At 32.4% G+C, this 15828-nt stretch overlaps 2 protein-coding genes across 2 annotated transcripts; both read right to left on the minus strand.

The window, feature by feature from the left end:
- Nucleotides 1-1592: 1592 nt before the first annotated feature.
- On the minus strand, nt 1593-2534 carry LOC141718213 (protein BIG GRAIN 1-like A). The gene has a single exon (XM_074520593.1). The coding sequence runs from the start codon at nt 2481-2483 to the stop codon at nt 1593-1595; it is 891 nt and encodes a 296-aa protein (XP_074376694.1). The 5' UTR covers nt 2484-2534.
- A 4425-nt stretch (nt 2535-6959) lies between these two features.
- On the minus strand, nt 6960-15110 carry LOC141718214 (mitochondrial outer membrane protein porin 4-like). Its single transcript, XM_074520594.1, has 5 exons — nt 14447-15110; nt 8086-8249; nt 7901-7987; nt 7584-7813; nt 6960-7288 (listed from the first exon to the last, which is right to left on the minus strand). The coding sequence occupies exons 1-5, from the start codon at nt 15108-15110 to the stop codon at nt 6982-6984; spliced, it is 1452 nt and encodes a 483-aa protein (XP_074376695.1). The 3' UTR covers nt 6960-6981.
- Nucleotides 15111-15828: the final 718 nt, after the last annotated feature.

Genomic DNA, 15828 nt, shown 5'->3' on the forward strand with positions numbered 1-15828 from the left:
AGATTCAATCGGGACAAACCTCCAACTGATCATGTAACTAGGTTGAAAAACAAATAGAGCTAAATAATTAGCGGTTTTGTTTCCGGATTGCTTTACAAACTGAATACAAATATTCTGAAGATTAAAAATGAATGTAATGGTTTCTCGGACAATTCAGCACGCATCTACCCCGAAAACAGTAACTTTACAATTGACCTTCACATTAATTCAATTAATATTGCAATGCAACAACAGAGTTTAGAGACCTCGTATTATGAACAAATATTTTTTGTGAGAGGTGAGCACATGTGATTCTCACCATCGTTCCAAACACACCACAACTATCAACCTGCCGGACACTAGTTATAAACCTGCCGAAAGTGTTGTTGATGCGAGATATCCAGATCTCTCAATACACCCTCCAATTCATTTTTAACACAACCACCACATCGCACAAAACGAGACACATCGCATAAAGCGAGACAATCAAACACACAAATAATAACTTAAACAGAACAATACGAAAAAACCCAAAATTCAAAAATCTCGGAATAACACCAAATTGTAATATGTTGTTAGACCATAGATTTTGAATCCAAAAACTGAATTTTATAGATCTGAAAACTAAAGTGAAGAATTGTAATAGATTTTTCGAGTTTTGTAAAACAAAATCTCGATTTTATTAAAAAAAAAGTGAATAAAAGGAGAAGATAAAGATGAATATGGAGATAGAGATGAGTAGAAAGGGTGAAAAAAAAGGTAGAGGGGGTAGGGTTAGGTGAAGTTAGGGCGGCCGACTCTCATGTATATCTTTAAATTATTAAATAGAATTAGTATTGTACTGCTAATATTGAAATTCTTTTTTAGATTACTAGATACATAATAACCAGCATGCATCTAATTACATTGCAAAATGATTAATCACAATAAGTAGTCCGCCTTCAGTGTGCCTTCCATTGAAGCCAAGACAGACAAAAATGACAACTAAAATGTGTAGCCCACTGCCAGCCAAGAACTGGTTCCCAACATACACATACATCCAAATTTAATCTGAATTGATCAATAGCAGCACAACAGGCTATTACCTAGTAGTCCAGGGTGTTCATACGCCTTCCGGGTGGCTTCGATGTCTTAATTAGATACAGTCCGGCTTATCTCATAAGTAACTTATAAGTTATAAAATGTACGAGACAGAAAGCTATGTAAAATAAGATATTAAGATGCATGACTTCAACATGCAACCTTGTAACTGGACAAATCAGGAGACTCGGAATTGAGGATTAGAGGTGATCAATGTTGGATGGTGTCAAGAAACTCGGGAGTCGAAGAGTGGATCACGGTCCCCTACCTGTCTGAGCTCTGATATAATGCCAACAAATCAATTACTCTAAAATCTCATGTATTAGAGCATGACTCTTTCATGGATCTTATATTATTCTAACTGATGGCAACTGCAATAACAACCACATATCTGGGTAACTTACAATTAACAATTAAAAAGTGTTCATAGAAAATTAACAAGCATTAAGTAACATATATGAGTCTTATCAAATTATGATCCGCACAGCATAATACTATCTAAAACAAAATACACTTGCTAATAACTCAGTGATTCACTTAAGTAAACCATAAGCTATAGCTCGATTTGCATCAACGGACGTTGTTTCAAACACGGGCAATTCCTCGCTATACCTCTGTCTGCTTGCAGTTACAGCGTCGAGATTATCGAGCTCAAACAGATCAGAACTCGCGCAGCTCTCACAGTCCTCATCTTCATTCATCATCATAATTTCTTCTAATTTCTTTTCATATTTCTTCAAAACTTCTCTCGCACGCCTATTATCGTAATTATGCCTTCCATTGTCTTTGTATATACGATCCTCGTCCATGATCACGCTAGTGACGGGATAAAACCTAACTGATCTTGTCATACCGTCGCTCAATTTTCCTCGTGAAGATGGAGTTTTGGTAAAGCATGACGTCCTAAACAATGAGGAACACGCTGATGAAGCGTTAACTGATGCATGTTTTCTCTTGTCGATTTTTGATTTTTTATCATTTCTCGTGGAAGTACTTATAAATAGCGTACTGAGAAAACTAGCTAGAAAGCCTTGATTTACTTTTGATTTCTTTAGATCGTCGTACGTTTTCAATGCCTTAGATTTCTTCGATTTCTGCTCTGAAACGTAGATTCTGTCATCTTCCTCTTGTTTTTGTAGAGTCAAAATACTAGTTTTAACAGCTAGTTTCGATTGGCAAACTGCATTTGAAGTTTCGGGCTCTGACGAAGTCCAAAACGAAGACTCTGAAGAGCTAGAACATGAATTAAGGCGAGGAGATTGCGGAAAATGATACTCAGCACTGATCATGCTACTTTCTGTTGCTTCCCTAGCTTCTGGTGTTGTTTGATCATCGAAAGAACGATAAATTTCGTCGAGAAGAGACGACGAAAACGACGGGTTTTTACGCCTTACTATCGGTTTAAGATGATTCTGATTTTCCATAGTAAGAAATGGGAATCAAGAAAAGCTTTAATGTAATGAAAATGTGATCAGTAAGAAGGTGAGAAGCAAGACACTGAGATGATTTGCAGGCATGCAATTATATACCACTATAGGTGGCCAATTGTGCGGGCTATGCGGTCCGGGTCGGGTTGGTATAACTCAACTTGTATGTTTTTTAAATTACTTTTTAAAAAAATAATGGATACTAAGTCTGTGTCACTGATTCTTTACATACTTTTACGTCATACGTCATGTTTGACAAGTATTTTAAAATTATTATAAAATATAGTTATATAATATATTTTTTTAAAATTTTATTTTATGTATAAAAATTTAAATATTATATTTTTATCTAAATAAAAAAAAATTAAAATTATTTTATGTTTTACGAAAATTTTAAAATGTGCGCCGATTTTCGTCCCCACATTCCAATGGACAGAGAGAATATAATTTTTTATGATTAATATCGGGGCCGCAGTGACATTTATTTATGATAATATATTGCATAGAAACTTTGGTTTTTAAGGAGAGGGAGACAGTCCGTATATGTACACGTGAAGACGTGATGATGTCACGTGATCCTTTTTTTGTGTATATAAAATATTAATAATATAATAATGAGTGTAAATTTGAAAAATACTCTGACATATGAAAGCTACATTAGGTGATTTGGTTAATAAAAAATGGGGTCTATATTTTTGGATATTAATGTTTTCATCCAAAATGAAAGATATGTTGGAATTAATATTATTATTTATTTTAATATTAGTTTGCTTTAAAAAAATTAATATTTCTAAGTGCGAGTCTTTTTATTTAAAACTTTTCATTTATATAATCTTTTGTATTTGAGATATTTCACGTTTAGATCTTCTAGATTTCACCTCTTACTTGTCATTATTTGTGACCTATGACTTTTTAACTATTTTGGAATTACAAATTTTCACTCCGATAAAAGGAGATCTATACCATTCTTTTTAGGAAGACAAATAAAAATCGTATTCTCATATTGTATACATATATTTTGGGCAATGCTTAAAAGATGTTCTTAATCTATCTCTACTACACCGGATGTCGTGTAAGGCTAATATAAAAATAAAAATTTGAAAGAGAATTTGTGGGATCGATGTAATTTCATCATTCTAAAATAAAATAATACATATTATCCATTCGGTCTATAAATAAAATAATAATCACCCTGGGCTAAATAAAATTAAACAAAATAGTAGATATAATTAGTTGGATTTGGTTGATATAACGGGGCTCAAGCTAATATAATTTTTTTGCCAATTACACATAAAATTTTAACATTGATTCGGGTTTAAACATATTAAATTAACATAAATCTGAATATAGTTAGCTGCATTTAGTCGGTTAACAGACTAACGACAATTCATATACTATTGATCTCAACTAAAATTTACCTTTTAATTAAATATAATAATCTTCCGTAAAACACACCTATAAATATCAATAAAAATATAAATTCCAATTATTACATTTTAAAAAAAAATGTAGTATAACTAACTTATACATCTATATCTATATTAATAAGTATTATCAATTCATATTATTAAAATTTCAAATAAATAAATTTCTTAACTTAAAATTTTTACTTTAGATTAAATTAGAAAAATTATGTAATATTAAAAATAATCGTGCGGGTTTCAGGCGACAAGAATATAAAATATTGGGTCTGGCTCCGTTGGTTGCCCTGGGCAGGACTCAGCAGTCCTATAAAACAAATACTAACCAGTCTTGGGTAATTTAGTTTGTTGAAGGGACTTTGAATATGGGCAACGATAGCAAAAAGATTGTGGTCGATATTAAGGCCGATGTTTACGTCAAGTTTAGTGATTTGAATATTGTTTTAGGAGTCTCTCCTCAGTTTGCAGCGGTGGTAATGGCCGGATATGGCGTTTACCGTGCCATCAACTGGTTCTTTGATAATTTGGACAACCGAAAGCGTAGATAGATATTTCTAGTTATCATTGTTTGTTTTAACAGTTAGTAATAACTACTAACTGGGATTTTATATGTAATTGGAGGGACGTATTTGAACGATTTGTTTATGAATGTTGATTTTGATATATTAGTTTTCTGTTGTTATGTTTTCTTATTTTACATGGATTTTTCCCCTACCTGCTTGACATATTGTCTCGATCGATTACTATTAAGTAAAAACATGGCACAGGACAGGCTCTTTCAAAACCCTAGTTTCAAAACCCTAGAAAACAAATGGTTGTTTTATCTCAAGTTACTGATGCTACATTGTTTGCGTGTTTATAGCAGTTGCACGTAAGTTTCTCCCTCTATTGTAATGTTGATTTCCAACAGAATGTATCATCTTATATTATCATTAAAGCGAGTCTTCTGCTACTGTTAAGTTCTCTATAGACCCAATGTTACAACAATGTCCTTTATCATGTTATTCAAGAGTTCAGATCAGACTGTCCTATTATATAAGATGACAAGAATATCCTTTTGTTATGCTTAGGAAAATGGCTTGGCTACGTTGTAACTGGGCGACAAAAGGTGCTGGTATTACGGATGAGAATCCAAGTTCAGATGCCAAAAGTGTTGCAGAATTGACAAACACATCTGCAGGTAAGTTTGCCGAAAGATGCTAATAAGGCTTATAGAGCCCATCCCTGCAGAGAATAACTAAAGACAGAACCTAGTACTTGAATGTATCTTGTGTTGATTTCCAACAGAATGTATCATCTTATATTACTTGTGTTTCTTAAGACATTATTTAATTACTTGAAAAGATTCCTACCTTTGAATTTTGCATGTTGCGTATATGTAGTTACCTCATTGATTCCTTAAATTTAAGTTGCTTCATAATATCTGAACACTATTAAGAAGATTTTATTGCTTGTATACTTGTTGATAGATAAAGTAATATATTTAATTAGAAAATTTCTAATTACATAAAACGATTATTATGAAAAATTAAAATCACTTGTAACTTGATGTTCAAAGATCTCCCTAAAGGCATGTTCGTAGCATTAGTAATACAGTAAGCAATAATCTGAATTCCGTCCTCTGCATCAATGATGTCAGTAGAGTACCGGATAAAATTATTTTGGCAAATAATGAGGTGCCTGAGAACAAACCACAGTACACGACTGACGACTGTCTATGGTTGCAACCTTCCTCCAGAGGTAGAGAAAATCAGTCTGTTTTCCCTCTCTTTTATTCTCTAGATGTTCCTAGTTTTAAGACTTTTAGGTATAGTTGGTGGTGTACTCTATTTTTGGTAGTGAAGCTAGGTTGATCCCTGCAGTACTCTGTAGAAACCACGACTAATTTATCAGCTTCTCAACTTTTCAAAAGTTTAAAAGTTTGATTAAGCACATTAAAAGAAGTGTGGAGAATTAAATATGAAGGGTTTGAACATGGAGGTCTGTATAGGAGTTCTTCTCTTAACTGTGCCCTAATATCAACATATTGTAGTCGCTTTGTGTTATCTTATTGGATTAGTGTACTTGGTAAAGAAGCCTAGTACAAATGCTAACCCTTGCTAGAATATGCAGAGAAAACCACGCTTGTACTTGCTCAGAATATTCCATATACTTTATAACATGCTTCTGAAAGGTTCTATTTAAGTTGCTGCGTATTAATGAGTCATCTGGTCTATTACTCATGTAATTAACTGTATTTTCAGGCACACAGATAGACTTGCATTGCTTCTTCCATGCTCTCAGAGCTGGAGTAATTGAGGAAGTTCGTGTGCAACGTGATAAAGCTTTTGGATTTGTTAGATACAGTAATCATTCTGAGGCAGCATTGGCTATTCAGCTGGGAAATACTCAGTCAAACCTTCATGGAAGACAGATCAAGGTTAACTGTTGTTTTTGCAAGCCCTCGGCTGTTTTCCTGAATTATATTTTTAAATATAATGAAGCTCAAATCCGCTTCCTCCGCCTGCACCAATGCAAGGCCTCTATGAGCGACAATTAGCTCTGAGCAAGATAGGTGGTGTGCATGCCTTGATGCACCCTCAAGCGCAGCTTCAAATCAAACAGGGATATCTGGGAATGAGTACTGCTGGAGCAAGCCAGGCCATATATGATGGAGGCTTTCAGAATGTTGCTGCTGCTCAGCAGCTCATGTATTACCAGTGAAAATTTTAGGACTTCAGTTTTCTTTTCTTCTTTATGCACTGTATTGAGGTTAATATTTCTGGATTCATAAAATGATACAAGTACAAAGTTATGAATTCCATCCTTGCCTGAAGCCCCAACTCTACAAAATATTCTGTATGCCTTACAAAATATACTAGAATAATAGCATATTTTATCATTTACGGTACTTGATTAACTGGAAGCAAGGATTTACACAAGGTTCATGGTGTGAATTACTAGAGCAACATTTACATAATAACTGAGAATCTATAAAGAAATGTATGTGCCAACTATTTACTATATGCTCTATTCAAGAGTGCCACTAACAAAATATACAAGCAAGAAAAAGGAGACTCTGCAACAAAATCACATCAAGGTTTCAGAACAAGGGCCAGACCAAATCTTGGAGTCTTGTCCAATGCCTTGGTGTCAATCTCGCTAGCAAGGCTCAACAAGGATTTTGGAATGACCTCGTGTTGCAAGAACACTCCCAGTTTCCCGTGATTGTTAATCTTCGCTTTAATGGTTGTCAAGTTGTCAACCGCATATAACCCTCCAACTGTAAAAGTGTTTTCATTTGTTGAAAACCTTCTACTAATCTCCCCAATCGCCGCGCTCCTTTTCAAAGAATCTAAATGGTGCACATACGATGCCTTTATTGTGTCCTTATTGTCGCCCCTAAATGAGAATGAAGCATCAACGAGCAGAAGGTAAGTCATTTAACTTCTCTAAAAAATGTTATTATCTATAAATAAACAGGAACTGGTATACAACATAACATCATCATCTAAACCATTTAACTTTGCAAATTGCAATATCATGACAGGATTATTCAACTTAAAAGAGACCAATATGAAATACTAATATATACTTTCTATTTGCTAAATTATTTAATGGAACTCTTAGAAAGACAAAATTTTTGGATTAAGTTTTGTAATGTTAATAAATAGTGGACAATGCAGTAGTTACTTACAAAATTATCGAAGCACACGCATCCTTTTTTGTAAAATTTATGCCTAAACTACAATTTGTCACCTTGCTCGAAGAAGTCTCATAACAAGCTTCTGCACCAATGCTGCCAATGGTAGCTGAAACATCAACTACAGGAAATATCTGGTTCAGCTCAACAGCAGATGTTGTTATTTGATTTAGCACAATAGCAGTTGTGAAGGTTGTTGAATGGAGGAGCAATTGAACTTCTAGCTGCACGGACAAAACATATAATCCGTCAGACAACGAAAAATTGTAATTAGTCCATGTTACTAGTTTGGACTAAGCAGAAACATCTACCTTTCCAGAATTGTAATCGGGAAACTTAAACGAATCAACAGTTTTTTTTGATTGAACATGCTCTGTAAAGGTTGAAGTTGTCGCGATCTGTACACAATAGAGTATGAAATAAGAAGATTAGTATTGTAGAACATAATACCTCGACATTCATATGATATGAGAAAAATATAAAATAGTGAGATAACCTCATTTGATTCTTCATCAAACTTGATATTAATTAGTGCATTATTGTATTCATTATACAGTGTTGCGGCATCTCCGGTTGATAGTCCTTTTTTCTTCAATGAAGTAGAAGTCAGTACATGTAAGAGGGTAAATTTTTCAGATAGAAATAGAATCATGTCATAAACTAAATACCATTATTTGTATATTTATGTGCAACAATAAAAAACAAATTGTTATACCAAAAAATATCAGAATAGTCCTAATGCTAACATATTTTATCATAATGAAATGGAATCAAATGCTGTCATCGGGTTCTATATTACACTCTATCTATCATGATGCTAGAATAAAAATTCATAGATATAGTTGATAAAAAATGTACTTCTACTCTAACAAAATACAGTAAAACCTCTGTGAATTATTAACCTCGAGACCATAAATTTTAATAATTTATTGGGACAATTAATTTATGGAGGTTAAACATACACTATCTCTACTATTTTTATTTAATTTATTGTGGGTTATTAATTTATCGAGGTTCTACGTAGATAGTCAATAGCCTCCAAGATTATTATAATTAGATTTTGTATAGTGTATACACTTGAGTTGAGCTGCCTCAAACCCCCTAATGTCATTATAATTAGTAGTTACAGTAAAACCTCTATAAATTAATATAGTTGGGACCGGAGAATTCTATTAATTTAGAGAGGTATTAATTAATCGATAAATTAATAATTATTAATTTATAGAGAATTTTTGGTAGCAAACAAAATTGATCCAGGAAAGATTTTATTGTGGGTTATTAGAAGATTATGAGTTGGGACAATCTGATCCAGGAAAGATTAATGTTTTGGATGCTATCAATTATGCAGTCGCGACGTGGACGACAAATGTAAAACAAGAGTCAATAGCAAGGTGCTTTCAACATTGCAAAATTCGTTCCATAGATGAAGTTTCGAGCAATTTAAATGAACATACAACTCCGGAAGAATACATTCATGAACTTGAGATGATGATTAAGGATCTAGGTTATCGTAATAAAATGGATGTTAATAATTTCTTAGATTATCCGGGTGAAAATGAATCATGTTCCGAGGTCCAGAGTATAGAAGAGATTGCAAACACCATCCTTGAAAATAGTGTTGAAGATGATCTTGAAGACGATACAACACCGTTGGAGCCGGTTACACATAAAGAAGCACTCAAGGCATCAAAAATGCTTAATAACTTTTTGATGCAACATGAAAGCACCACACCTGAGCTTTTGGATGCAATAAGGAAGATTAGGGATGAGTTTCATGTTGATTTAAATTATATGAAAAAACAAACTACAATTGAATCATATTTTACAAAGATGTAATAGCTATATTTTTATGAATATAAGGGAATTATTAATTTATAGTTTTATTGGAACCATATTTTTATACAGGGTTTTCAAAAAAATTATTATCTTATTATCTTATCGAAATTGATCATTTTTTGAACTGGCCCAAGTCGGGACCGGACAAAATTATTAATTTAGAGAAATTATTAATTAATCGAGTATTAATTTACAGAGGTTTTACTGTATATACATTTAAAATACAAATCTTACATCAATCTAGTTAGAAACAAAATTAGTGATTAGTAGTCATCTTTAACTAGAATCCAATACTTCAACTCACCAAATATCGAATCAACAATATATGCTTAATTTCAAATTGAGATCAAATCAATTAATACAAAAAACACATCTAAATATACATATCCAACGTAGACGAAAATTATACAAATACATCCATCCATGAAGCTTCACATAATAGTGATACTTTACATAACACAGATTAGGTAAACGATTGTTTGTTTGTTAATTAAATATCTCCGTGGTTAGCGTTGTTCCCAATTTTTTTGAGTTTACTTGACAGGGTTAATTAGGACAGAAGTGTGTGTTTACTTGACAGGGTTAATTAGTATCCTCGGCAGCTGTGTCTTCATATTTAAATCGGTAAATTTTTTAAAAAAACCAATTGAGCGGGGAATTGGAACGGGGCAGGGTGCATGTCACCGCGAGATGAGCATGTCATAAAATGAATTAGCCAGATATATTTTTTCATATATTTTTCATGATTTGATAAATCTTTTTACTATTTTTTTTATTTTTAATAATTATTTTAATATTAGAAATATTCAGAAATAATTTAGGTAATTTGATTAATCAAAAATGGCTTAGAAGTTTGACTCCATGCGTGTGTGTAATAAAAAAATATATTATGTAATTTGAGTTGAATCTATATTTTTGGATATTAATATTTTCATCCAAAATGAAAGATATGTTGGAATTAATATTATTATTTATTTCAATGTTAGTTTGCTTCAAAAGAAAATTTATATTTTTAAGTGTAAGTCATTTTATTTAAGACTTTTCACTTGTATAACATTTTGTATTCGAGACATTTCATGTTTGGATCTTCTAGATTTCACCTCCCCCTCGTCATTATTTGTGACCTATGATCTTTTAATTATCTCGGAGTTACAAATTTTCACTCCTATAAAAGGAGACCTATACCTCTCTTTTTAGACAGACAACCAAAATTCATATTCTCATACTATATACACATATTTTGGGCAATGCTCGAAAGGTGTTCTGTATTTGTCTCTCTATACTACACCAGTGAGGCGGATGTCGTGTAAAGCTGAAGGTTGATTATCATGAGTCCGTGTGTACGTAGCAGGGCAAATTCAACTTTAGCGTAATGATTAATTTCACGCCACAACGTTTATTCAGATAAGTAGTCTTAATTTTTATTTGTTATAATCGATTCTTTCGTTATTATTACTTTTATCATTCGATGAAGAATACTTATGATTTTAACCACATGAATAAGAGTTTTAACCTTATACTTCTTTAGATATAAGGTCGAGATCTCGAAGATATTGATTTTTGAACATTTGAAAAATATTTCATCTATTTGTTGATTTATAATCTCCGACTTAGACAGTATTATTCTTTCTCGTATAATGTTAAGTTAGTATAATCTTTTTAATAATTGGTCTACCGTTATGACTTAATAACATTTCCAACAAGATAGCCCTATATTAGGTTGAAAGACCCATCACCCATGAAGCCAATAGGACTAAATGTCTCAAAGATCACTACAAAAGAACATAAAGCTTTTAACAAAATTTAATGCATTGGTTTGTAGATTTGGTTTTTGTTCTGATAATAAAAGAGGGGAAGAGGGAGGGGGCTTCTAAAGACATCTTCTCTTTAACAAGACTATCAGAAAATATGATCTGTCTGCCATTAACGAACCTTCAAGATGTTTAAAAAAATGGGGTTTTTCTGGTTCTTGACAGCTTAAAAATGGTTATGGTCAGCAAAAGTTGTGGTTTAGTACTTTAATGATGAACTTGTAGATTACACACATATATGTCATAACTTAGGCGTATAAATTTGCATAACTAATTTAATACATAATATAACATAGCTTGATGGATCCTTTCATAAGTAACCAAAGAATAAATCAATTGGTGTGAAAGCAATACGATTATATTTTCATCCAAGACTTCAAACAACCAATTTGGAACTGAAAATTATGTGGAAAGCAACGAGGATTCTTATATATGGACCGTTACAACTTTCATATTTTTATTGATAGTAATGACTAGCACTCTGCACAAATGTTACTTTAATTTGCGCACATTATATATATATATTATATGACTAAAAAGAATTTATGTTGTTAGGTAATGAATACAACACCGGAGGTGAATGTGTTTTGGATATTTTTAAGGCTTTTTGAATGCTTGTTACTTGGTTAACGAAGCAGATTAGAAATGCAGTAATATTATGTTAATTGAAATTAAAACAGTGCACACAATATTTCAAAACTCACTTAGTTTTATATTAAAATTAAGCCAGTGTCTTGCTACAAATCTTGGGTTCTTTGTAAGTAAAGAAAAAAAAAGAACTCAGCTTCTTCCTTGAGAGAGTTACAAGAAAACTAGATCTGTTTGATGCAATTTAAAAGCAAAGGATCGGTGTTTACTTTATAGATTAGTAAATACAGATTTACACAACATGCAATAGAATGTACTAAACCCTACTTTAAGTTATCTCTAAAGCTTTCCATTTCTGCCTTAGTGTATCTTTGCAAATCCTGTGAATATGTGACTTTCCTTTGTCAGTTAATCTTGGCCTTTGATCTTGCACTCTTCAAACTATTTTTGTAGACTTTTCAATCTAACTGATTAGATCGTTTGTTGATTGATAATCTTGAATATTTAACATTTCTACATTATGTACTTGAGGTTCATATCGAGATCTCCAGTTTGTTATATAGAGAACTAACATCTCGATAAGTATAATGGCTTATCGAGATCTCTTAGATCTCTACAAGTGTTTTGACTTGTCGAGGTCTCTGAGTTCTCTATAAGTGAAATTGACTTATCGAGGTCTCCAAACTTCTGCATGTAGAAATGACTTGTCGATATCTCTGAGATCTCTATAAGCATTTTGACTTGTCGATATCTCTGAGATCTCTAATGAGAAAATTGGCTTGTCGATATCTCTAATCTTCACATCTTCATTTGACTTGTCGATATCTCTGAGTTCTCTAATGCATAAATGACTTGTCGATATCTCCGAGATCTCTAATGAGAAAATTGACTTGTCGATATCTCCAATCTTCACATCTTCATTTGACTTGTCGATATCTCTGAGACTTCTCTATAAGCTGTTTTGAACTTCTCGATAAGTCATTCTGGAGTTCTCGAATGACTTCTCTATATGACTTGATCTGTGACTTGTAGATATCTTGACTTAGAATATTTTTTCCTAAAATAGATTTATTCAACTCCAAGGTTCTTCACAATCCCTTTGAGGCATGATCTTCTTGATCATCTTCCAGAGTTTATTCTTAGGCTTGAGACTGTTTACATAAAAATACTCCAGTCTAATCTTTTACATTTTTACAGACTCAAGTAATACAATATATAATACAAATTTATATTATCATACAACTAATTCTTAGGGCTGTCAATTTGACTTAGTCTTGTTATAGTACATGTATGTCTTGCACAACATATGTACTTTAATATAATTCATAATCATAATTTCACCCGATATTTTTTTGAAAAATATACTTGATATAATTTAGCTTAATTTGAATTCGAAATCTGATTCATTTTTTGAAAAATATTCGTTATTTGGCTATATCAACCGATATACTATATAGGTTTAGTCAATTTAAATTACGAGTTCGACGAAGACAACTGATCAATAAGACATAATGCTTGTAATGTCTTATATTAATAAATTGTATTTAATTGTTTTTTTTACAATTTTAATTTAAAAACCAATATTGTATGCATTAAATTTACTAACTTGAAAAAAAAATATAGGTTGTTATTTTTTGGATTTGACATAACACATGTTGTTACAAAATCTTTTGATCACCCAGACTTTCAAGATATGTGTTTGCCGACAAAAACTATGGATCCAATTGATTTCGATGTGGTCTCGAACTTATCAGACCAGATTAAAAAACCCGGGTAGAAAATAAATAAATAATATTATTATTATTGAATTAGTATATGGAAAAGGTAGAAATAATTAACGAATAATAGTCGACAAATATTGTATTAATCCTAATAATATAAAACAATTCATGTCTGGCCTATATCAACACATCCAACACTATAACATATTCTAAGATACATAAATCTCATTTGACATATATATTATTGAGTCCTTAATACAACTGTAGGGGGGGGGTGAATACAGTTATGCAGACAAATCGAATTAACAACTGAACAGATGAAACGGTTTTTATATTAACTGATAAAAACTTATTACAATACCCTCTCAAAGGATGAACAAATATCCTTGACAGCTGTTAGGTTATATGATTGAAATTATAATTCATTTTACTATAGAGTAAACCTAATCAATGCTTATATACTGCACAACTACACAATCAAATAAGGAATCCTATTATGTTATTATAAGAAATCCTAATACATATCTTATATTGATTGCTACAATATTAAGTCCTACACCGACTGATATTCTGCAAATCTTTCCTTCTTCAATTTCTCCTGACTTTTAGATGAAGTGACCTAATGCTGATGTTAAGTACTGATCAGCAAATGCTGATAACAAATGCTGATGACGTCACCATTGCTAAACTCTGATATTAAAGACTGATAATAAAATTTGATAGTTTATATACTGATATCATCAAATTCTTCTAACAATCTCCCCAACTTGTGCAATATGAAAATATGAACAAGTTTCTAATTTGATGATGTTAAAACTATCTAAATGCAGAGATACAAATATATATTCAATCTTACAGTCAGTGTTTGTCAGACTTTATCTTCAATCTTGAATCCTTGTACAATCATTAGCTTCATCAAGGAAATTCTTGAGTAGAGTATCTTCAAGAACATTCACATACATTTCCATCCTCTGTTTGATATTCTTGAGCTGTTCTATAGATTCATCATTCTGATATACAGCTGCTCCGAGGTCATGTAGATTTGCTCTCCCCAGTGCCAAATCATCAAGTTCCAGAAAACCAACAGCCTTTCCTTCAGGATTGAAAGTTAGAACTTCTCTTCCAAGAGACTTAACCACTTTGGATCCTCCAATAGGCATATCAACAGAGTGTCCAGATTCATCAATGTATTTTGGAATGTAATTGGACTTGTATATCATTCCTCTCTGTTTCAAGTAAACTTGATTCTTCAAGAATTCAGACCATCTAGGAGTTATAAAGTTGGTTACCTTTAGTAGAGTAATAACAAATTCCAACTCCTGCCATGATTTTCCTTTCAAATGCTCTTCAGTAAGCCTCAATTGTCTTCCAAATTCCAGAAAATATATCAGTTTTTCACCAATTCTATCTTTGACAATTTGTACCGATATTATCTTCTTCAAATCTTCAAGCTTTGTATTATTCCCAATCCCTGTCAAATTTACAACATCCCTTAGTATCAAAGCATCAACAACAACAATCCTTCCATGTAATATTCCATTCTTTATCAGCAGATTTCTTCTCATTTTTAACACGCACTTCAGCCATCCTTTTCTTTTTTTCTCTTTCAGATAGACCTTCAGGATGAAAGATTTCATTAAGATCTTCATTCTCAGCCCTTCCATCACTAGGTACATGTTCATGAGCAGATTCATCATGAGCAATCGGTTCCTGAATATCTTGCTACTTCATCTTCAACATCAGAGTTTAGTAATGTATGAGGAAGTGGAACAATATGAGATCCAGCTGCTTCAGAAACTGCCATACCCTCAACATTTAATTCAAGATCTTCAAGAATTATGCCATATTAAGTGAAGCTTCAGTGTTTTTCTCCAAAACCTCAGTGCATGTTGAATGCTGGGGTGATTCTGCAATGATGGATTCATGTGGAATAGACTATTCTGCTTCTACATCAACATCAGGAACATAGAAAGTAACAAATACTGGTGGAATAGATTGAGTGGAGTACAGGAAAGTATCAGTACTTAGACCTGCAGGGAGATTATCAGCTTTTGGTACATCAGAGTTTATCCGAGGGTCTACAGACTATTGTTCAGCGGCTGTTTCTTTTTCACTATGTGCACCTGTAAAAAATGGAACAAACACACCTAATCTCTATATTTTTTTTAAGTAGTCCCACTACTCCTCACACCACACATCTCATGATTTTAAAGAATCAGAGTTTCCTCACAGGGATTAACTAAATCCTGACACTCTTCAACCTCTCTTTTTTCCAAGAAGGAT

Source organism: Apium graveolens, chromosome 4, assembly GCF_009905375.1.
Source record: "Apium graveolens cultivar Ventura chromosome 4, ASM990537v1, whole genome shotgun sequence".
Taxonomy (NCBI): Eukaryota; Viridiplantae; Streptophyta; class Magnoliopsida; order Apiales; family Apiaceae; genus Apium; species Apium graveolens.